We start from the raw sequence: 25,209 nt of genomic DNA, 5'->3' as shown, positions 1-25,209 counted from the left end.
TCATATTCATTAATAGCACATACATGTTAGTCTAGATGGAAATTACATGTTCCAACTTAACCATTCAATTTGAATCACTGACACGCTGAGTTTTTGGCAGTGTCCTAAGTGGTAAAATGGAAATAAGGTAGTAAGCAGTAAGGTTCAGCCTTTAAAGTAGTGATTCAGTGTTGTCCAAGTTTTTTTGTATGTGATGGGCGTACTGGCATACACTGGAAAGTGAGACACCAAAGCAGCATAGGAGAAGAAAAGTCTTAAAACCATGAGCTGTTCCTACTCAGGGAGAAGATAAGGAGATTCTCCCCTGTATCCCTCTAGTCAACAGTAAAACAGTTTTTCGTAGTTTGAACCTTGAGGATATTGAACTTTCAATAATCCAACAGTGGACAAATAAGAGATAGGACACTGTAGTTATGGAAAACTTGATGCCCTTGAAAAGACAAGGCTGCACTTAAAGTTACTGCATCATGTAATAAAATTATTTCTTCTCCTTGAGCTATTTTTTACAAATCTATTTTGAATCTTAATATACTTACAAAACCAAGCTCCATTTTATCTTATAAACAGTAGCAACTTGAGTGCAATAGAAGTTGGTATTCTGTAATATAATAATAATAAGTGTCAGTTTGGTAAGAATTCTATTATGAAGCAAAACTGCTAACCAAAGTAATTTCTGATGTTAGAGTTTTTCATTACAAAGAGCTGAAGGGACAAATGAGTTTATCGCTGTCAAGAGACCTATATTTTATTTTGGTCACTCAGTATTAATTAAATCTTGCAAGTAATTCTTTTTTTTGTGTGTTTGCTTTGTTTAATACTTTTAAACAAAATATTGCTCTCTAAGGCATAGTTTACTGTATGTTTACCAGCCACTTAATGTGTTTACAATGCTGTGTATTGTTTCTTCCTACCAGCACTCTGCACAGAGGAGTGTGTGCATGGAAGATGTGTTTCTCCTGACACTTGTCATTGTGAACCGGGATGGGGCGGTACTGATTGCTCTAGTGGTGAGTAAAGATTACAAAAATGTGATAAAGACATGTGCTGCTATTAAAAAAGGCCTTAAATAAAACAATGGCCTTAGAACTTAAATGTTTTAGGTGGAAAAATGAAGGTTGTCAGTTGGTTATTTTGCAACAATTACTATATGATAATACCCTTTCCTCTGATAATGACTTTCACGTTTTTTGCTTGTTTTTACAAAGAAGTGTTAAACACAGTGGATGATGCTTTTAACGCTTTCAGTCCTGTTATTGGGATACCAATATAGATAATATAGATCTATTATGAAATTTTTCTCTCTTAAATCTTTGCTACAACACATTCTTCATTAAATACTTTGTGGAGTACTGGGAGTACTTTGGAAAGCATGCTCTCTAAACAGAGTCCTTGTCCTGTTGAAGCCAGGGGGAGTTCTGCTATTGACTCTTCATGCAGCCCAGATTCTACCTTCTGACTTGAAATCCACTCCCTGAATTATCCATACTGCAGGGGCAAAGGTAGAGGTGGGAGTTCTACACCTTTTACTAGGAAATTAAATCACACTTGAGGCTTTCAATTCTTTCAGCTGGAGAAGCTGTGTATGTCAAACTCTCTTAATTGGTAATGATAAGTTTAAGTCCGTGTGATTAGTTCATGCTGGAATGAAACAGCTAGAGTTCTTTCCAGTACAACCATCAGAGATGTTACGTAACACAGGCCCAATACGTTACTGACGTAACAGAAATAAGCTTGTTAAACGAAGTCTGTTTGTGCGTCAGGCAAGTAAAAGCTGCACAGAGAAAGATGCTGTGAGTCATTTACTGAATGAACATTTCATTTTGCTTTTACTTCCTCCCTTTCTCCCAAATTGATTGTGATCTTAAAAAAGAGGCATCATTACCAGGCAAAAGGATAACAGAAAAGGGATCTATAAAGGGAGGCATTAGAAGAGAATGGGAGTTAAATGTGACTGGGGACGAACACCTCCAGAGGCTGAAGTCAATGGGGCAGACTCTGCTCTGGTCAAGTTACTGGTGTTTTGTCTGCACCTTTGCTGATATCTCCTCAGTTACGGCAGAAAAGGCAATAGGGAGAGAGCAGGGAGGAAGGACAGAAAGAAAGGCCGTGCTTTGGTTTTTGAAGCAACCTTTTGGGATTACCTGACAGGCAGATAAGGGAAAAATTGGGCAGCATAACATATTTAATATCTATCTATAACAATATCTTTAAAAAGAAAAATAGTACCTTCAATTGTAAAATATTGTCTAGAATCTCAGGAACTCATTTTATCCTTTGGTTATTTATAGTAATAGATATGTTTAACCTAACAGCCATTGAATATTTATACACTTAGAGAAGTTAAAAAATGAGAAACAAAAATGCTACGATAACATGGACATACACATACAGATGTATGCATTTATACACACGTGCATACACAGAGTAACAAGCATTCCCTTCTTTGTAATAATGAAGGGGAAAGGATAAGATGTCAAAGTACAGCATGGTCTTGTGGACTAAAACTGTCCAGTGACTCTTATTAAATTGCACTAATCTTGCAAGTGAAGATAAAAAGAAAAAGAAGGTTTTTCCTATATTGAATATTTAGCTTTTTAAAGTAATTAGGAATATTAAAGCACTGACAATGATTGAGATAGAAACATTATTCATAACTTTTATTTCCGCACTGGGCAGCAATCCAGTATATTTCATTTATGAGGTTTCAGCGGTGGAAAGAGAAGCGTTAGCCAATTCCTAAATTAAATATGCCTTGTTAACTTTTATAAATGATAGCCCAGGATTAGCTTCAAAATTTAAGCTTTCATTTTATTAATATAATTAGTGTGTTCACTGGACTATAGTGCCCATTGTCTTTTATTCCATTTGTTATACGCTGGGCAGCGTGCATTCTTGTCCTAAGGTCTGATCTGAACAAGCACTGTCCAACGTAATGCTTGTAAGTGTGAATGGCCTCAGAGAAGGTGGCTTTTACTGCAGCTGAGCGAGCTGCTCACCTTTATGCCTGACACTAGAAAATTGGATAACTGGCCTCTTTATTGTTAGGAGACTTCGTTTAAATGAAAAGGTATAGAACAGATATCAGCTCAATACAGTACAATTGTTACTCTGAGTATTTCCAAGAGAGAAGAGAGAAGCTGGGAGCCTCTGCCTGAGGTCAGCTGGGTTTTTCAGATACGTTGATGATCCACGTACTGAGTCATGTCTTACTGTTAGCCAGTAATAATGTGGAAAACATTTTTCACTTCTACTGGAATAATGTATTACCTGTGCCTGCTTTCTTCCTATTACTTCATTAATATTGGGTAGCTACTACGAAGGTTACGTGTTTGCAATGACAAATATGGCTTGTTGGATGTTTCTGGATGGCTGGCCCTGCAGGGCTCTGCTCTGGATAAACTGGAGCTGTTGGCTGTATGCGTGCCACCCCACTCCCCGTGGGGCCATAGAACTTTCCTATATGGTCCTCAGTATCAGTGATTTTATTAAGTCACAGGCATATTGCTTTTAATGTTGGCTATTTGAAACTATTTTACTGGGAAAGGGATCGCCAGCCAAAACACTCACTCTTTCTGAGATGGTATTTCCACACCCCACAGACCAGACCGTTATAACTTATAACTTTCATTTAGTTTGATGGGTGAAATTCATCCGTAAGCAGAGCTCCAGCACAAGGTCCAAGTGTCACTTCAAAACCAGAAGTCAGATGCAAATATTTTTCTTTTTTGATGCGCCACAAAGACTGCCTGTGCCAGGAGAGGGTATGAATTCTGACACTGAACCCAAATTTCCTATGGGAGGCAAGGTTTTGGTGTTAAATGTAGTTTCCCAGTGTTACCATTCCGCCTTGACTAGAATACACTCAGTTAAATGTTTTGAATAGTTACAGCTCCAGTCAGTTGCCATGCAAGCAGTTTAATAATCTTTCTCAGACTTTGTTTCATGCTTTCCTAAAACTCAGCCTGTAAGGCAAAAATCACAAAACTTGCTATTCAGTGCAGCTTCCCACTGACTGACCATGGAACATGTTAGAGTTCATCTGTTGTCAAGGTTAAAATAACTTCAGATGAATTGCTCAACAATTATAAAAAAACCCTGTGCCATATTCAGCTCCGCAGGCCTCTATACCTGTGTTTTACTGCATGCTGTTGTACATCTGTCGATGCCCGCAGGCCTAGCCTTGATTTCATGCTATAAAGCTGCAATATATTAAGGCTTGATTACCATAACAATAAAAAGAGGAGTAATGAGGTATTAACTAAAGAAGCTCTTGAATAAAATGTTTTCAAGGTTTTAGTGATGCTAAAAATTAAAAGGAAAAGTCTTTAAAGAACCTCCATACTGTTTCCCTTCCCTTTTAACGTGTTTTATTAAAATCATGCCCATTTTGTCCATGCAATCTGCGCTGTTGGTTTTTTAAATACAAAGCAAAATTGGAAATGCTCTGTGTGAACTTACCTGCTCACCTGTCCAATTATTTCAAAGCAATTAACTTCAAACAGTATGATATACTGGCTTGGAGTTCTGGTAGGAATATAATTGACTGTTGGTGGTTACCTGGCCTCTTCTGGGTCTTGATAACAGCCATCTGTATTTGCAAGCCGTTAGGCCCCAATCCAGCAAAGCACTTAAGCATATCCTGAACTTGACACGAGTAGGACTTTTCATCTGCTTTAAGTTAAGCAGGTGTTTAAGGATGTTGCTGAGTCAGGTTTGAAGAAACAGCTAGAGAGACCTCAGTGAAATCTAAACAAGCATGTCGTTGAATTCACGAGCTCTATAAGGAATGAGGTGGTCTTTCTCTCAAAATGCTAAATCTCATCAGGCAATATTATTGAAGACCAATTTTACTCTTATGAGTGATTTTCATTGCGGGGAAGATTACAGAAGTCTTTCTGGTTAGAAGGGGATTCACAAAACAGTGGAGAACAGGTAGGAAAAAGAAAGTTCAGAGCAAGAGCCTTGAATTAAAAGCAAGAACCTTCCAAAATTGTGTGTGTCAGTTTGAGAAATTTCAGAGTAAACAAGCACAGAGGCTGTAACGAAAAAATAAAGTGGTTTTCAAAATGTATGCTTTGCTATTAGTTTCAGGAGAAAATATAGTACTTGCCCAAAGAGTAATTAAAGAGATGTTGGCACAATAATGCCAAGCCATCTTTCTCCGTACTATGTCACCTTGGGGGAGAGAGATTGTAATATTGCTCTGGCATAAGTTGACCAGGAATGTACACATATGGATAACACAGTCTTCTTTGTAAAGGATGATTCGTACAAACTGTCATTAGGAGCAAGAACCTATTTCATCTTTATCTCTTTGTCAAAAATAGCCAAGGTCATAACAACAGGCAGGTGTAACATCACAGCAAGATCACTTTTAAGGGTATAGCCCTAGAGCAGCTGGAGTGCTTCAGTTCTGAGACTTGTGATGAATGAGAACTGCAGATACTTTGCTAAATCTGAAGGGGGGTTGCTTGGCAAGCTATGGAAAGCAATAGTAGAAATCTCAGGAGAAAAACAGAGTGTTTTAAAGTGAGTCTGTGGTGTTTTTCAGGCTTGCTTTTGGCTTCTGTGTTCTCAAAGAGCTTTGAACTATTTCCAAAGAAGAAATAAAGTTCAAAGGAAAGATGCCTGGTTTGTGAATACAAGCTCAACTGAAATTCAGCCTAATGCCAAGGACTGATCTGCTGGAAGCATTAGTTAATTTTTTGTCCTCAGGTTTTTAGGATAGGATTGACTGGGAAACCACCAAGGTCCACCAAAGAGGTGCAAAGGTGCAAGACCTCAGCTGTTCTAAACTGTTAGTGGGCCACTGCGTCAATTCAGGGCCTGTCCATGTTTGTTGTACAGGAATTTGTCTATGCCGTGGGTTTGTATCACAGTGACTGTTGTATCTAAGTGCCAAATGAGGTGACATAACTGGGTGCAATGTTTCTGTTTCCACCAAAGCCCATGAATTTCATTTGTCACCCCAACTATTGAGTTTACATGCAGTTTCTAAAGATCTGTTTAAAGTTGTGAAATTTGAGTGTGGATTCAGGCTTAATTAATGCTTTAGCCAAAACAGAATTTCATATCCATAGTGTGTGGACTTCAAAATTTTAATACACTTTTCATTTAAGCCAAGCTCGAATTGCAGCTTAATCTTGATGTGATTTGCAGACTCAGTGACAACTGCATCACGCAAAGAGAGGCAAATGTATAAAAACAAGCTCCAACGAGGCTTATACAAGGATCTTTCCGTAGCAATTACAGAGTGGAATTGATTTCTGTCTCTTTCAGTTCTAACAATTTGCTCTTCCTTAAACTTAAAAAATATCCAGCTCCCTTCAACCGCTGCTGAACTGGTGTAATCAGGTAAACAGCTTGTGTTTAATTTTTGCCTCTGCTGGATGTGGGGCCCACGCACTTGGGCTTGCGCGCCCAGGTTGCATGTGTTAAGCAGTCCTTGTAGCAGCGTATCTTCGTGGGCCCAGCCTACGCAGGACAGCCTGTAACCAGGGAATAAAAATGTAAACACAAGCTGCTGTTCAGTGCAGTTAGTAGCACAGCAGCATGTCCTGTATGTATTTTTACACAGATAATTTGGCTGCATTAAACTGGGCTAATCCATCATTTTTCATTCAGTGGGAATATGTTGTCTCTTGCTGAAGCCATTAATATCTACCCAATTGTTTGTGGTGGTTTCCTCTCACTCTGTTAGAGACATGATAGTATCCTCTAAGGTTTCGTGAGCTAACCACTTTGGAGGTGCTGCAAGCTTATGGAAAGGTGTGAGAGTCATATTGGCCTTGGCTTTTCCCACAGTAACTGGGCTGAGCAAAGGGCAACAGTTCATTCTGGAAAAGGAAAAGTCGATCCATGATTTGCTTTGGGAAGAAATTGCTTTCTGTACTTCTTCTATGTGATTCATTGATGATGAACAGATCAGTTGCCGGTTGTCCTAAGTCTTGTACTAAAACGAGTGAAAAATAGAAATTCAGCACCCTGTGTGACCTTTTACTTTTCGCCTTCATCTTCGTCTTCCCTGTCAGAGTGTGGGAAAGGACTTCCTTCCTTAAATCAGCTGGTCACATCTAAAGCCAAGGTAGTGACAGATCATTTCCCCCCAGCAGTCCCAGCCTTCCTTTGAGACTGTCTCTTTTGAATGATTTTGAAGTGTCAGTTGAGCTGACCTGACTCTGTCTGCTCCACTCCCTGGAGTTCTGTCTTCCAGTGCGTGCCGTTGCTCTTAAGGCTTGATATAGCAATATGTACTTCATGCATATGAATAGTCATTTTAAAGTCAATAATAAACAACCTATGTTATTTACGGTAGATAAATGCTTAAGTCATTATCTGGATGGGAACTTAAGAGATGAGGGGGGAAAATCAGGTTGATGAGGATCTCATTTAGGGACCAAGAGTTATTGAGTATCATCCAGGCTGAGCAATGGTGGGCACTTCTTTCAACGAACTGAAACCTCTGTCAGCTTCACCAGTATCAAGAGAGACTGACTCAAGCCTAGTGCCAGGTCTCCTGCAGAGCAGAGCACAATACACAGGTCAGTGATCTGAACATACTCCTTAGTTCTAGACAGAGATGATGTTCTGACCTACCACATAGGCGGTTACCAGAGGATAGAGAGGTGATAAAATAATTTGGGTACGTAGTGTAACAGGCTTCCAGTTGTCTAATAAAGATTTTTTTAAAAAAATGTAAAATGTTATCAGAATAAGTCTGCACAATTATATTTAATTTTTACAATATTACCACAATTGTCTTCTCTGTTAAAGCATCCAGTTCTTTCTGTATTTGGCTGCTTTGGTTTAAGAGGTAAGCCCATAATGAGTTACGTGCTGGAGTGAATATTCATATAAAATTCAGATGAGCTGTTAAAACCATGCCTCCCATCTGTACCCAGAGCAGCAGCTGATGAGGCTGCTGCATGCTAAGAGTTTGTCTTCTAAATTGGCCTGAGGTAGCAACACCATTTTGTAGTCTTTCTCTTTCTCTTGATGTAGTCTTTTTATGTACACAGACTTTCTCTATATATTACTGTAAAGCAATGGACTGTGTGGATCCAGCCTGGGGCTGCTGGGATTTATGTGGTCAGCTGCAGTGGTCAACAGACATGCCTGTATTGATCTGGTCCTCGAGTGCTTAGCTGGGAACAAAAAACATACAGAATGGGGTCTTTCCTAATGTAGATAAATGATATGTTGAAAATTCTGTATGTTATACAATTAATAACCAACAATTCTAGAATTATAATTTTGATATAATTACAGATATACATTGATTTGAGGCACATATGTCTTGCAAACGGGAGGTGAGAGGCCAGGGTCAAGACCTAATGGCTATCTGGGCACATCATCTCACATTTACCAACTCCCCAGCCCTTGGTGAGCTGTATATGAGCAGTGTGGAAATTCTGGGTTCAATGTAACCGAATTATTAGGCAATGTTATATGGTGGGTATCTGGAAAATCAGTCTACTGACTCTCTGAATCCAACACTGAATTCATGCTGAAAACCAAAGATGAGGGAACCTGTGGGCAAACCTTGTTGTTTGAAACCTTATTTATTGCCTGTCATTAGGGTAGTACGTCAGGGACTGATGCTTCAAAAGGGAGTATGAAAAGACATTTAGATTTCAGAGGTGAGACATGGGTGTGAACCTTTGGGAGCAAGCAGGGTTATACACAGAAGTTCTGTACCCAAGCAAGACAATCGAGGTGACGAGGTGTTTGTAAAGGAGAGTAGAGTAGCCTGCCCTCCCAAAGCAGAGCCCCACTGACCTCTGAGCACACCCACCACATCTAGAAGTGAAATTTATCATGTAACTGTTCTCTTAGCTGGGGAATGGCTTGATGGTTGACTAAAACTTTACACTTTAAGGATAATTTTCAGTAAATGAAACCATGGTTACTAGTACTGAATGGGCTAAATGCATTCCCGTGCAGGTTTTGTGTGGTTATGCAAGGGGGAATTTGGCTCACATACATCTTGCCTTGGCTGCCGAACTGGCGAGAGCAGAAGAGACTTCAGAGAAAACGTATGCGTGACGAGTTGTTAGTTTTATTAATTTGACTGAGTTTTTTCTCGCTTTAGACAGGGTAATAGCTATAAAAGAAAGAACCTACTAAAATATCCTTTTTAATGAACTGAATTGCTGATGCTAAATTTCATTGCTGAAGCATCTTACAATAATGTGGCTTTAAATGTGCACTACAGATATGAACAGACTTTAGATCGCTTTGAAGGTACCACTGGTATAATTTTCTGGCCTGATCACTGAAGAGGTGTCACTTGGAGAAAAGAGCAGAATTCCCTCTCCGAAAGTGTAGGCAAAAATCTCAGATGTGGACACCCACTCAAAAGTATTCCTGGGGTTTTTGCTTGCTAACAGAAAAAAGCTATAGTGGTCCTTGGGAAAGCTTCTAAGCCACTTGTCGCTGTGTTAGGTATGGTGAGGTATTTCAAGGAATGCTTGGAGAGGGCAGAGCTCAGCTCACTGTCCAACACTAAGCTATCAGACAGTCCCCTGGGAGTTATTTCAGGCATCTGAACTTGGAGAAACCTCAGGCCTGCTCTGGCTTTTTCTGGGTTATGGGTAACTGTCTCCAAAGGCATGTGCTATGATTGGGAAAGGCCCTACTGCCCCATTCGGTGCTCGTAGGATTTTTTCAAAAGGTGCTGTTCTTCCTAGTCACAATACTGTTTTATGGGCAGTGATTAAAGGTTGAGGTCAAAAAGGGAAACGAAAGGTTTCATTCAGAAATAAGACTTTAAATTTACCTCAGGCCCCCAGGAGGTAAAATTTGCCAGAAAATAGCGGTCATTCATCACCTAGCATTCCTTAGGTACAAGGCTTCTTGTGTCCTGATACCCGAGAGCTGAGGCAGAGTCAGTAAATTCCCTCGAATAGCACCAGTGAGTATGCCCTGGACATGGGAGGAAAGGTTGCAGGGAGAAAGTACATAGATACCCAGCTTTCCCTGTTAGTGATTGCTTCTTTATTTAGCTGTAAATTCCAGCATTTACATACAAAGATACTAAAATAATTGATTTCAAAAAAATAACAGCCAACTATATTTTGGCTACTGTACTGAACAGCTTTCCGAAAATGAAGTCCATGTCGTTCGTGTCCCCTCCCTTCCTACACCTGCTCGCTGATGGGGTGTTTAATGTAGGCAGTGTCTTTACTAAATTAAAGTGTTACATGCTAAAATTTTTCCTCAGACCTCACCCTGGTTTGGTGTGATCTTAGATAAGCCTCCACGAGGTGGGGAGTCCTTATTTCTTTTTGGTTTCTGTGGGAGTTGAGTATATTCATCATGTGGATTAACTGGGCCCTTGTCAGAGCTGAAAGGTGACAGCAGACTGCAGTGGTGTTGGGAAGAGCTCAGCCATCAATTAGTATCTTTGCTAAAGATGAGTGAAGCTATAATGTGCAGCTGGCCTTGGTGTCTTGGGTGGGTTGCATTTAAAATATAGCCTCAAGGCAGCTTTACTAACTTTAGAGATGTGATGATCAGATCTGCAGAAGAGTGTGCAGAAGTGATACAACATGACAGTTTAAAATGGGAGAATGATAACGCTGATTTACTCCATTGCCTAATGGGTATATGACAGTATATGGAATCATTCTGTTATTTATTGTTTTAAAAGTTATTTCCATGTTAGTAAAATATTTGTGTATGAATAAGAGAACTCTTTTAAAGTGAAAGCTAGAGATAAATGTACCATTGTAGAGGTAAAACTTAGGTAAAAATTTTCTTTGGACTTTCTTTTTACCATAGCCTTACAATCACTTGCATTTCTAGTAGCTTCTCAGTGCCAAGAGTAGGCCATGATGACCTTAAATCACTTTGTATAAAATGGGAAAGTTTCAGGGAGTTTTCTTCTTTGTTTTACCCAGTGTTTGTGCTATTGTAAGCATGATAGCATACTTCTGAAGTGAAATATTTTCAGGAGTTTCTCTGAGAAATCCTGTTCTCCTGAATTACGCTCATGAAAGTTCCTCCTAGACCCCTCAAATGATATTCTGATACTTACTCGTAGTCCTTATAAAACAAGAGTTTGCCACAGGAGTAGGTATCTTGTGTCCCCAATGAAATGAATGTTTGTTGACAGCTTGTCTGCCTCAGTGATGTGGAGAGAAATAATGAAATAGCAGAGGACTTAACAAGTGCGTATCTGCCTGTAAATCCAGGCTTTGGCAGAACAGAGTCTTCACACCACTGCTCGCAGGTGAGCGTTTTGCTCTCACTGCTAATCTTGCTTTGGCAGAAAATGTAGAGGGCCCAGAGTTATCGTAAGGAAAAGCATAAAAAATGAGGAAATGTGTTGTGACCGAAGGAAATAAATGAGCAGATGGTGTGCTAGCATCATACCTGACACTCCAGAGGAGGTTGTTGTAGCATAACCACCGGTTACAAACATACAGTTATGAACAGAGGCCAAATCTAAGAAGAGCAGGGGGAAGGTGATATGCATAGAATCACAGAATAGTTTGGGTTGGAAGGGACCTTTAAAGGTCATCTAGTCCAACCCCCTGCAGTCAGCAGGGACATCTTCAACTAGATCAGGTTGCTCAGAGCCCCATCCAACCTGACCTTGGATGTTTCTAGGAATGGGGCATCTACCACCTCTCTGGGCAACCTGTGCCAGTGTCTCACCACCCTCACTGTAAACAATTTCTTCCTTCTAGCTAGTCTGAATCTCACCAGAGAGGAGCGGAGGGGCAGAATCCCTTCCCTTGACCTGCTGGCCATGCTGCTGGTGATGCAGCCTGGGATATGGTTGGCCTTATGGGCTGCGAGTGCACATTGCCAGCTCATGTCCAGCTTTTCACCCACCAGTACCCCCAAGTCCCTCTCTGCAGGGCTGCACTCAATCTCTTCAGCCCCAGCCTGTATTGACACTGGGGGTTGCCCCCACCCAGGTGCAGGACCTTGCACTTGGCCTTGTTGAACCTCCCGAGGTTCACATGGGCCCACTTCTTGAGCTTGTCCAGGTCGCTCTGGATGGCATCTTGTCCCTCAGGCATGTCAACTGCACCACTCAGCTTGGTGTCATCTGCAAACTTGCTGAGGGTGCACTCAATCCCAGTGTCCATGTCATTGATGAAGATATTAAACAACATAGAAGCATGGAATAAAAAGCAGTGCAAAGTAAAGATTGAGACATGACAGAGAAGGAATTTGGGGGCAAAAATGGAAAAATAAGCAAGGTGAGATGACAGCCAGAAGCAGCTGGGGATAGGAAAGGAGCTCAGTGGGCAGATAACTAGACTTGAGATAACAAATAGCTGAATTCAGATGTTTTGCAAAATGAACACTATGCTCCATGTGAGGCACCAAGAATTTCAAACTCGTGAGCAGACAGTTACTGGCTGATTGTACCAAGTAGAAATTACAGATTTTGTCAAAATGAGAAAGTGAAGTGGAAGGAGAAGGGATAGAATGTTGGTGGGAGATGCCACAGCCAGAGCAATGAGGGTGAAGATTACGGTGAATTTGAGAGAGCAAAAGGAACAGCAGCGATAAAGGGAAGGCAAACTTCATCGTGGCAGGAATTGTCTCAAATGGGAAAAGCCAAGATGTGGAAAGAATGTCTTGTTATCATTCAGTAAAGTGAGAAAGAATCGAATGCTTGCAAACCAGTGGTGATACCCAGACAGAAGAAGGATTTAGAGATGAGGTGCTCTGGTTAAAGTGGCATTTGTCTTTTTTTGGTGCTAGCAAAGAATCCCATGTAAGTGTTTATGAAGGGATGTAAACATCTATTCTATAGTAGTCATTGGCACTATAGCTTCAATAAACACTGTTTAATGTTCAAACACGATGTATTGAAGTGGGATGCTGGAAGTTATAGTGCATTCAACTGCCAAAACTGCCTTTTCCTGGCCTGGAAGGGTAGTGCAAGCAAAGGAAGTACAGTTTTCAAGTCAGTTTTTATTTTGTTCCTGACAGAAATGTTAGGTGAAATACCCGAAATTTTGCACATTAAGGAAAATCTCTGCAGTCAGAAGTTCACTGGTATTGCTGTACGCATGAAAATACTTTACACCTTCAGCCTTAACCCTTCCTTAGACCATTTGCTTGTCTTGACTGTGTGGTCTACAGCAAGCCCATCCTCCAGTCATTTCTTTACAGCTTGAAAAGACTTGATTCAATGCAGAGAATTTATTTATTTATTAAACATGCCTGTGTTAACCCAGCAGAATATCTGAAAGGTGAAAAAGGGAAAGCATGTGAGAAAGGTTTCCAGCCACAGCTACTTTGTAATTGTAAGTTTTAACCACTTAACACAGCTTTGGTGTGTGTTGAGCAAGAAGGATTTAGGCCCCATTAGGAACAATGCCAGATAGAAATGATGTGTGTATTATTATGAAGAGTATTTTATATCAGGAAGATCTTTGTGGGCATCAACCAGGAAGAAAAGAGATAAAACGCTCATTCTTTCATCTTGGAGGGTGTTCATTCAACAAAAAACTCTCTGCAGTTCATCATTTTCAATAGCTTTTCTGCCTGTCATACAGTGCCTATTCACGTAAAGGCCAGAGACTGCTGGCCTGTATAAGTATGCTTAAAAATACGTGCAGCAAATGCAGGATAGATTGGGTGAAATTAGCCTGCAAAATTCAAATTTTAGCAGAAACAGTTAAAACATGAAAAAACGGACATTTGTGGCGGTAGTAGAGGTAAGGGTTTCTTACCCTCCCTGCTGTCTGCTTAAATCTCACCTTGTGAACCCTTTGTACAGAGATGAGGTGTTCCAATTATGTAGCAATATTAGGAAATCATGAAAACTGATTACAGGAGAGTTTTTAGCCAAGGACCAAAGACTGATGCCCTATCTCACTTACTATTGCAGTGATAGTTTCCTAAATAAATATCAAAGCCTAGAAACAAACTGCAGAAGGACGAGGGTTTGCAGAAAGACATGGGGATTGGCATGGAAGGTCCATTTTTCCATAGAGATTGCAAGGTTTGCTGCTGGGGTGGGAGGTAGGGAGACATGACTGTAAACTTGATGACTTCTTGGGAATCCAGAATAACCTTTGCTTCATCATTTAAGCATTAAAAAACTTCCTTTTACTGTAAATGTGATTAAATACTGGAATAGGTTGCTCAGAGAGATTGTGGAGTCTGTCCTTGGAGATATTCAAAATTCAACTGGACACAGTCTCTAACAGCCTGTTCTACCTTACCCTGCTTTGAGCAGGGGATTTGGACTAGATGATCTCCAGGAGCCCTTTCCACCTCAACTATGCTACAATTCTATGATTCTATGAAATATTTTATTCCTATAATTTTAGTGATCTCTGATCAGAGCAAGGGGCTTACTGAATTGCCAGATATGATAGAAAACATAGAATATATAAGCAGCAGGTCAGAGTATTCTGAAAGCCTGTGGGAATCTTCTCCATATGAGAGCAGAACTTTATTATGGTGAGCCTGTCCAAAGAATTATGTGGTTATTCTTATTCTGAAATCCTGAAATGCTATGGAAATTCTCTTGACAGGATGGATTTTGGAAACCAGTAAATTCAACAATACTAGAATTTTTTACTCGTGTTCAGGAATTTAGGCTCTGTTCCCAACTCTGTTTCTGGACTGCTGCGTTATTCTGGACACACCCCTTTCCCTTTTAGTGTTTCATTTACTGTTTTATAAAATGGTGATCCTAACCTCCTTTGAGTGGGATACTCGAGTTTCTAGATGAAAATTGCTGCAGAAGAAATAGGTGTTCTCTTTAATTTAGTAAGATCAAATGTCGTGTGTTCTGTAGTGAGTGTATGTGTTCTATCTGGCAGGAAGAAATGATGGTAATTAATTACTTTGACATGCAGTCATGAAGTTGCAGTCTGTATTATAGATGCCCAGATGTTGGGTTGTTCTTCCAGGATGCAACATGTTTGAATGTGTTAGGAGGTACATTTTTTCTTTGTTTATGACTATGACAAATTGAGGCACAGCCAAGCCGCTAACTTGCTTGAAGGCATCTTTCACACTTCATCCATTATATGAGTGATAGATGGTATTAAACCACTTCTTCTTTGTGAGGAAAAACACATTGTGGATAATGGAAAGGAAATAATCAGTACTAATATTTATCCCGTTTGTTTGGTATCTGGAAGATCAATTTTTTTTAATTCACTTTTCATTCTCTTTTGCATCATTTGCTTTGTTGTTGTAGAGGACATGTTGCATCTTGGGAGAGCATTAGATCACATTTTGATCATTCTTTTTAATACAGAACTACACAAGTGGAGTTATTCTGGATTCATATAAATGACAACAGAAACTCAGCCATTGTCAGATGTTTAAACTCAGTATTTAACATTTCTGAGTTGTTTCTTTATAGTAGGTGCAACTATTCTCATCAGAAATTTATTCTAGTCAGATTACAGAAGGAGACTTAGGTGATCTTCATGTGTGCCCATCGTGTCTCCCGCACTGACCAATTCACCCAGATCTGACAGGTTGGTAGAGAGTTCAAAGTTATCAGCTTCCTGCAAGTTTTGTGAAAGGCGTTGTCTGGATAGAGCAGGGAGACACACCTTTGTTCCGCAGCGAAGGGGAAATTTATAGATCAAACAGGAGCAGGTTTTTTGTTGTCTTTTGCCCCTTGGTGGCAGAGGAAGCGTCTATTAATACTGAGCAGGCGTGGCAAGGGAGAGACATGGAGAGGAGGAGCTGCAGGTATCGCAAAGATGTATGAAATTATTGGGAATTCTATAGACTGGGCTGGTGTTGTGATAATGGGAGAGCAGGGAAACAACACGGACCTATCTGTAGGAAAACAGGCTGCACCATGTAAACTAAAATTTAAATCTCAGTTCTGATTCTCAGGATCTTTGCAAATGTTATTTCATCTACGTTTTTGAAATCCCAGTGATGTGACTGTGTGGCCAGTGCACTGCCAAACGAGGAAGTTCCTTCCCCTTGAAGTTATGTGGTTTCTTTTAATCCTCTTTTCTGATGGCCATTTTGTTTTGCCTTTTGCTCAGTTAAGATGAAATAAGTGGGCAGAGTCAAGATGAGAACCATCAGGTCAAATTAGAGAGATTTACACTTTTCAGATTTCCATAGTTTCCTCTGCAGTGGAGACCCTTGCAAGATGAATGGATCCAAGTATCTTCTGTGCTTAGTTTTGAATTGGTTCTGCAGCTACTTCAGAAAATTTTAATAAAAGTCTGGTTCGTGAACATTTAAATGTGCTGACTTTTCCATATGGCATTACATGTGTAACTGTTATTCTATTGTATCATTTTTGTCTTTGCCTTGGTAATTTTTGAGGACAACTTTTAGAATTCAATACTAATTATTTCTTTCATTTAATTAATTCTTAAATAACATTTTAGTTCTCTCTGTGTTTTCAAAAGGAATTAAATTTTTTTCTAAATTGTTCTGTGCCCTGATAGATTCCCTCTGCACGTCCTGCACATTTTAAAATACTGAAACTGAAATTACTTTAAGTACTTAAAAAAAAAGACTAGTAAAGAAAATATTGTCTTCTCTTAGTATCAGCTTATGGAACAGTTCTTTCTTTCTTTTCAATTTTTCATGAGAAAGCTCCTTAGTTGTTTTGTTACATTACTTGCCAGTGATACCAAGATCATTGATTCTTGGTACATAAACCAGACTAATATTCAGATGGTACTTTCAGGAATTTGTTACACTGGATGCTTATATTTTTATCAGACTAATCAGGAGTAAACAGGGCTCTCAGTGGATACAGGAATTTTGGACTAACCAAACTGTTTCTCAACTTAAAATGTTTTGCTCAAGTTGAAGAGTAGAGGAGAAAAATTACTGATTTTTAATATTAATTACTTTTTCTTAGAAAAGTCATAAAAATGAATTGTTTCTAATCCAATAACAAGACTGCCTTTTGAGAAGACATTCCTTCCAGTTGTCTTTTAACCAGACAGTTCCTCAAATGAAGATATAGGATGGCTTCACCTCTAATTTGCAATTAAAGACTGCCACACAGTGCTCTGCTGCAGATAAAAGTCCAAATTCTACCTTTTCTGTAAGTCCTTCACACATTTAAAAATATAAGTAGTAGTACAGCATGTTAAAGTAAAATAGAAATGATGAAGCTCTATGTCAGAGCAGGGTACCAGTCTTGGTCAAGAGATGTTCTGTCTCTGTCAGTATTGTTTTCCATGATGCTTCCTGTGCTTGTTGCACAACACAGAATTTCCACATTTCTTTACTGAAATTGAATCCTTTCTTTAATAAAATAAGCAATGATCAGCACAGCTGTATGAGTCATGCATCTTGTGTATGAAATTGAGAGTTTCATAACATTCAAGAAAGGCAAGTTAAAATTATGGTAAATCAGGTTAAAAATCCTATTTTTCTTCATTATTGAGAATTTCTTCTTATACTTCATTAAAATGGGATTCAGGAGGGACACATGTTTTGAAGTTTTCTATTTGGGATATGGCACCTTTGTGAAAAAATTACTTTGTCAATGGAAGTCTGTACACTGAACGTTTACAGTGACGCTCAGTCCTCTGTGAGAAGAATGATGAGGTTATCCTCTACCACTTACATTTCATTGAAGATCTCAAAATGGGGCTCAGATCCAGCTCCTATCCATCCTAAATGAGATTTCGGTAGTTAATTGATGTGATGTGAGCTCTCTGCACAGAAACTGAATTTACTTTCCCAGTACACTCTGCATAGGAAACATGTTCATTATCATTCAGCAACTTCATGACTGATTAGCTTATATTTACTTCTCTCTTAGTGTCTTCCTCTAGAGCCATGTATTTTCCTGGTTTCAATACAGAAATGGAAATTAAATGTCAAACTAGTCTCTGATAGTTCAGAAGAGACAGACTTGAGAAACAGAAACATGACCAGAAGAAATGTTTAAAATCTTATCGGGGCCCAGTCCTCCGATATCCAGCACCTGATTCGATCTGTGCAGTGGCTGTGTGTAATTGCATTTTAAGTAAGTGAACAGACCGGCCTCAGCTGCAGGATTGTTTGTTTTACTGTAATTAGGTAAGTTAATCAGTACATTAACTTCCTAATGCAGAGCACAGTTCTGAAATGAATTGCAGATATTCACTATTTTGATAAGATTTAAGGAACAAAACCCTCCACAGCAGGTCAGCGTTATGAGGCTACTAGAGCTCTGTAAATGTGTAAAAGCTTTTAAATTCCAGAAAAAAAAAAGGTGTAGGACAGAGAAAGTTACACTTGGGTTATTTTTTGTTTTGACGAGAAAGAAACAGGTTTGTTTGAGTTAGCTATTCCACTTTTCTCTAAATATGTAACATCAATGCATAACTAGCCTTGGCCTTAACCTATAGTTAATGAAACTATATTTCAAATCCATGAAGCAAAGGGCTTCCTCCCTGTCCTTCGTCTGCTTGCAGTGTTCCCACTGACATCACCCGTACGATCCCAGAAATTAACCTTGCATGTAGTTGGGATTGTTTCATGTTCTACATAAGGGACAACTTGTGTAGCACCTGGGTGATGGTGCTGCCAGACTTTTCAAGGTCCAAAGCCCCTCTTACCGGAATCCTTTACATGCGGTCCCCCGTTGTTAACAAAGGGACATCTGACAGTTCATGGTAAATATAGCATGGCATGTTAAATGAGGCTTTCCGGTTTCTCCTGCCTCATCCACCCTTTCATGTCAGGCTTTCAACATAGTGGTTCTCTGGACACATTAAACATGAATCAGTTCCTTTGTTTTAGTAGTTGAGTGCAGTCCTGTATCTCATTACAGAAACTAACTCACAGTGAACAATGTCACATTACTAAAGCTTTTTTATCTCTCAAAGAAATACAAGACAGAAAGCAGGCTAAGTTTTTTCCTGGGTAACTTATTGGGAAGGGAACTGGGATTTATATTGAGGCATGGTAGGCATCACCAGTTCCTACAATACCCTGGTCGTAAGATGCTACTACCACAGCAGGCTGAAGTTAAGAGATGATCCTTCGTGCTGGACCCAGGCTCTGACTGCCTTTTGTCCCCATGGTTCTTTCCTTCTGTCTCTTATCATCTCCCTTCTATCTCATTTTTCTCTTGCTTTCTGCTTTTATCCATTCTTTTCCTTTGCTTCCCTCCCTTATTGCCCTTAATACCACCTAACTCCTGCGTGGGAGGAGAGTCGGGTGCCCTTGCTCTCCCCACCAGTCTGCCTTACAGGCAGTCAGAGGCCACAGGCGTGTTTGTGTAGAGGCCTCCTGAGCTCGTAGCTCCGCATGGTGAGCTGCCTTCCTGATTACGTTATCCACCAGGCAGGGAGTAAAGTGGGTTTCAAGGAGCTGCCTACTGTTTTACCCACAGTAAGATGTTGCAACAGAGCAATGAAATGGCTCTCAAGCAGAGCAGTGGCAAGATTTTAGTACCTTGAGTTCTCTGTTATTCCCTGTCCTCCCTGGATTGCTCTGGTGCTGCTTAGGTAGCCTGGCTAAGAGAGTCTACAACACCATTTTGAATCACAGAAAGATTCCTTTAATGTGTCTCAAAATGACAGTCTGCCTTTTCAGGCTGTGCATCCAAATAACAACTATTTAGTGTGGTTACTTTCTTAGCTGAGTCACTATTTAAGTGGAAACTGCCAAGTGTGCCACCAGTGTCACATTGTGCTCTCTCTTCCTAAGAGTGGAAAACAGAGGTGGGCAATCAGAAGCACTTACTTAATGTAATCTGTGTTACGTGAATTCAACGTTTGCAAAGGGTGCCAGGCTGACACCCCAGGGGACTTGAGCAATGTACTTCAGTATTTGAATGTCAAATGGGAGGAGGAGAAGAGGGGGGAAAAAAAGAGACATATATAAAGGTTTATGGGGCATTTTCTGAAATGTTGGAAATAAGAGTCTATGAAACACAAGAGGATTTGTATTCACTTTAGTTCTAGTAATGGGCAGAGGACTGTTTCTGCAAAATCAGTGATTGTTGCTGAAAAGCATCATAGTCACCATCTGAGCCTACTTTCAGATAGCTTTCAGTACAGGTGTCCGAGCTCCAAAAGCCTAATTAGAATGAACAGTCCCCATTTCTTCAGAAATTGAACCCAAACCAATCTCAGATGCTGGCAGGTTTTGAGAACAGGTGGGGATGAGTAGTTTTCTGACTCTGAATACTGCACTGAGTCTCCTGGCACATGGCACCTGCCTAGTGTCTTTTGTTTGCTCATGATCATTAGAAAGTAATTAGTGAAATTAAGGAGTTCTTGTGACTGTAAGGTGCTGTCTAAAAACAAGACAGATTTTGGTGAAGAGTCTCCATTTAGTTCCTGGCAAAGCAGCTTACACTGCATGTCAGAGATCAAAATATGCATGGACAGGTCTCTCTGTTTGCCACGTGTAGAGGAAGTTCGTGCCTTTGGGAAGAAGAGCCTGTAGCTTCTGCAACCTGCTGAAGGGCATGGAGGGGCTGCTCCCTGCTGCCATTTCAGGACACAAATACTTCATAAATCACAACAGCTCTCAAGCAGCTCCATTTCTTCAGCTGAGTGAGGGGTTGCATCACTCCAAGACAGAAAGCAACCAGCATGTTCTTTATGTAGGTGGGGAGTCCCAGGAAGCAGCGTGTATAATAGCGGCAGTATCTGTTGATATAATACCTTTCCTACCACCCCAAAAGATCCTAAAGAGACCGTGGTCTCAGGCTGAGATGGCTAGAATTGTTGAGGGGCATTACTTAAATTGCCATTACAAAGCTGTCTGTGATGTTTTGATTGTGCCCACTACTGTCACTTTAATATGTAAGTCAAATGCTCACCACAGTTGTGCATTCACGCTGGTAGAAATTACTATCAAGACCCCCAAAACCCAGCCAAAGTGAGATCGTTAGCTGTGGCTTGAGAGAAGGTGAATATGCAAATATTCTTTCTAGTTGCAGGGAGTTGAATTATTTGTATCCAACATAATTTTTTAATACACCCTTTTGTTCAGCAATTAATATTTAACGGTCTCAAATAAAACTGTCAAACAATATGGTCTTTGCAATACAGTTTTAAAATATCTACCAATCCTTCATTCTCTATTGTAATAAAACATTGGAATGGCTAATGTCAGTGGTGATTTAATTTGGTTATATTAGTACAAAGATGAGCTTTAATAATCCTCTTTATTTTATTTCACTTAGGTTTTTTGTGTGGGTGTGCGTGCAAGAGAAATGCAGGAAAATGTGAGTGCATGGGGACGTTAATGATTTTAAGGTGTCCGTTCAGTGGCTTTTCTCTTACACCCATTTGTAGGCTGCCTGGGAATTTATCTCAACTTAATTCTCTAGTTATAAGCAATTTGCAACTTGAGCAATAATCTTCATAACCTTTGCTACAGTTGTGTCCTTGATGTAATAGGGAAGGTAACGCATTAGTAGTCACATGCTGAGCTCTGGCTGTACCTGAGATTTAATGATATTTAACTCTGGACCTAATTTCAGTTTACAAGCGATTACATGCTGTCCTCTGGGACATAGCTGCAAAGAATTTCCAAATAAGTTGCAAAATAGTGACGAATTAACTTGTAGTCTTGTCAAAATCAATTATCTTACATGACAGCTCAACTACACTTTTCTCTTTGCTGCACTGCAGCATGCTAAACATCAGCCAAAGCATAAACATAAAGTCCTTGTATGTCAAAACTCTGTAGTAGATTGATCTTATATTTCCTGTGCATGCAAATCTCCCGTAGGCTTAATGGAAATGTTTTATTTACATTCACAAAAAGCGAATATTCTTTCCTGCCATGTTTATAAACTGTTGCACTATGCAATCATATAAATTTGATATAATTTAATCAAAACATTCTTGTGGATGTTGTCCCCAGTTGATCAAAGTTAAAACTCCTTTCAGGTTGATTCTGCTTAAGTCAATGGCAGGTAAGACCCTCAACCAGGTGCACACTGCAAACTCTTGCTGCCAGGGAGTAGCCGTATGCCTATGAGGTGAATGAAACAGATGCTTCCTCCCCAGGCATGGTGGAGCTGCCTCCACACTCGTGATGTGACCGGTTTGAGTCTGGTCATATCATATGGGAAATAAGCACGAGGTCTTTAGGAAAACTGTCAGCAACCAGTGAGATACAGCCAGCCCCCTCTCTGCACCTGGGGGGGGTTTGGAGAGGAAAAGGAGAGCTGGAAGGACCCAACGAGTCAAGTAACTTTTTCTGAATTGAGGAATTTAGAGTTAGATTTCCCAGCCTGGAAAACTCAGTGTGATTTAGCTGCACCCACGGATCTGATGTGTTCCTTCTGTTTATGACAAACTCACTGTGCACAGAGCTGTTGTTTGAAGTCCCAAACACTTGGGAAGGCAAGACTCCTTCAGTTCTTACTCGGTTTGTAGTTGTAAAGGTTTCACCACATGCTGTGTGCAAAGAGACACTACAGAATCACAGAATCATCTTGGTTGGAAAGGACCTTTAAGATCATTGAGTCCAACCATCAACCCAACACTACCAAGTCAACCACTAAACGATATCCCTAAGCGCTACATCTGCTTGTCTTTTAAATACCTCCAGGGATGGCGACTCCACCATCTTTTTATCTGTGAAAGCACAGACTCTGGTACAAAATTCTGTAATTATATGATTATAAAATGCACAGAGCCACTTTATTATACTGTATATATAAAAGACAGGCTGGCAGGGTAACATTATGCTGTAGCGTTATGATTGTCTTAAGAGAAATAAACGATAGTAAAGATACATCAACATCTGTTTAGGTCAAGATCACTGCGGGAAACGCTGCTGAAAGTTTGGAGTGGTGTAGTGCTAGGAATCTGTTTGGCAGGTTTAGCACTTGACTTGGCTATATGTAGAGGCCTGTCAAATGTTACTACAGAGAGAAATACGTCTAGGACTTGTATCGTTTCCAAGCTTTAATTTCTCTGATATATTTTGGAGAACAAGTGTTAGTGAAATAGTAGATATTCCTGCCAACAGATTACTGAACCAGGAAAATACTATTTCAGATGTAGTATTGGTAGATAATGAAGATAGAATAAATGACCCAGTCATAGAAAATAACGTCAGAATGAATAATGACCATGTGGTTCATTTACATCCAAGGGAAGTAAAAAGAAAAAAATCACATCTCTATAAAACAAATATTCAAAACTAAGGAAATTCATTTGGAATGTCTTTTGGCCTGGAACACTCAGGAAATTTTGTGTGATAGATGCCCTGAAGTCCAGGTTCTAAGAAAGCTGTCGGGAATCAGCAACTTAAGCTTAAGAGGCAGAAACTTGTAGCTGGAGACCCTAGAGCCAATTTCACATTAGTCATCAAAGGAGAAGAGAGTAGAAATAAGTTGAGATCTGTAAGGAACAGAAAAAGGAAATGAACAGCAGACAAAACTGTGTCTTAGAAGTCAGGATATGATAGGGATAAAGTGAGATTTGCCAAAAGTCAAGCTGAGTTATGCCTAGCACAGAGTATTAAAACAAATAGCAGCTGCGTAGGTAAAACGAGAGAAGAGAAGGACGGGAGAGTGGAAATGGCGTAGGACACTGGTGTCACCAAAACTAGACAGATTGTTGTTCCAGTTTTCTGCAAGAATGATGAATGTGGGGTCAAAAAGAAGATGAGTAAAGGGGAAAGAAATAACCACAACTGAAGTAGGAGCAAAATTTGAAGACATTAGTATGCTCACACAAGAGAAGGCAGATAATCTGCCAGCCGTGTTCTGAGACAATGGCATATGAAATCTGACCTGATAGTGAGCATTTGTTAATAAATCTTGCCAAGGTGAAAGGGGTACTTGTCAGAGTCCAATACGTGCTGACCAGGTTCTTGCTGATATTGCACACGTGGCGGGTTTAATGCCTAATACAGAGTTTACTTATTTGAAGTTACATGGCATTTTGATTTAGCAGAGCGATACAGCAAAGCTCTTAAATTACAGTACAAATACAAATTGCACTTAGAGTGTGGCAATTGCAGTATACGACTGAATCATAATGCAAACATGAATTTCATTCCTGGTCTCCGTAGTGTATTCACCATCACGGTGCCCTGCATCCCCAGTTGCCGGGAAGGAGTATAGGGGTTGAAACCAGTTCAAGCCCATTGCTCCCTTCAAAGTTCTCTTTTCATTGCTCATTTTTTATACTTCACGTTGGATCAAGCTGGGTATATACTTCCCATGATGGTCTAGCTAAATCAGGAAGACATATATTGGCATTCTTTTGATTAACTCAGGGAAAAGCGGTTACAGAGGTGGTTGGTCCCCTCAGCTGATATAGCCAGTTGATCTAGAACAAAGGCTACCCTCTGATTCCCTTTTTGTTGAGAGAAGTTCAGTTTCCTTTGTAATCGCTGTGGTCAATCACTCACTCATTCATCCCTGAGCCTCAAGGGCACGTGGCCTTTGCCTCTCTCCACAGAGTCTTCTTCCGTTGTAGCAGTTCACCGATTGGTCACAGTATCATGTACTTGAAGAAAATCAAACATAGTTGCTACATTTAAAAGGGTAGAAAAATAACGTGTGTAGCTAGAGGCCTGTTTTTCCAATCTCAATAATATAAACATCGTAGAATATATTTTGAAGAAAATAAGAGAATCAAATGCCCAGAAGTAAATGAAAAATGGGATAAAATACAGCATATATTTATCTAAGGTAGATAGTACTAAAGAAAGCAGATAGCCTTCTTTGATAAAATAACCAATTTTCCAGGCGAAGGAAACAGTGGGAAATGCTTTGTAAACATAAACAAGTGGAGGCAAATTGCTGGCTGTAAATGTTGCCTTGCCATGAATTCTGTAGCTTGTGATAAGTTAAGAGAAAAATGTTGTTCAGTTTATTTATATGAAAATATCAGCCTGAACCACATAACGTGTACTCTGAAGCCAGCCACACTCTGTGTGCAGTATCGGAGCTGCCTCCTACTTGCGAATACAGTTTGAGATCTATGGCCAAGCTGGGGTTTACATCATTCTACCATAGTCACTGTATGCCAGAAGAGGAACCCTTGTTCCTCAGTGTGTGGGACTGGCACTCAAGTGAACCTTGGCCCCCACATCCAGGATTCAGTTGTCCATCTTGGATGATCTTGTTTACTGACTGCTCTGTAGCTAATAAATTGCACATGTCTTCTAGGAAAATATATGGGAAGGGCAAAGGTGGTGATGCTGGGGAGTATGTGTATATAAATGCAGAAAGCAGAACAAGCCTTTAGTCTTCCTAAGAGGATGTCGCAGAAGTTTGAAATGTGCCGTTGGCAAAGAATTTCT

At 40.0% G+C, this 25,209-nt stretch overlaps 1 protein-coding gene across 2 annotated transcripts in view; it reads left to right on the top strand.

Moving 5' to 3' along the window:
• Positions 1 to 25,209, top strand: part of MEGF11 (multiple EGF like domains 11) — a 211,858-nt gene that overhangs the window by 23,192 nt on the left and 163,457 nt on the right. For both annotated transcript variants that reach the window (XM_068409942.1, XM_068409943.1), the window contains exon 4: positions 915 to 1,007. In XM_068409942.1, the coding sequence (XP_068266043.1) occupies positions 915 to 1,007 (93 nt within the window). The remainder of the gene's footprint in view (positions 1 to 914; positions 1,008 to 25,209) is intronic.

The sequence above is a fragment of the Nyctibius grandis genome, chromosome 11, assembly GCF_013368605.1.
Source record: "Nyctibius grandis isolate bNycGra1 chromosome 11, bNycGra1.pri, whole genome shotgun sequence".
Taxonomy (NCBI): domain Eukaryota; kingdom Metazoa; phylum Chordata; class Aves; order Nyctibiiformes; family Nyctibiidae; genus Nyctibius; species Nyctibius grandis.
Note: the sequence above shows the minus strand (reverse complement) of the source record. Positions and strands in the feature narration are given on the sequence as shown.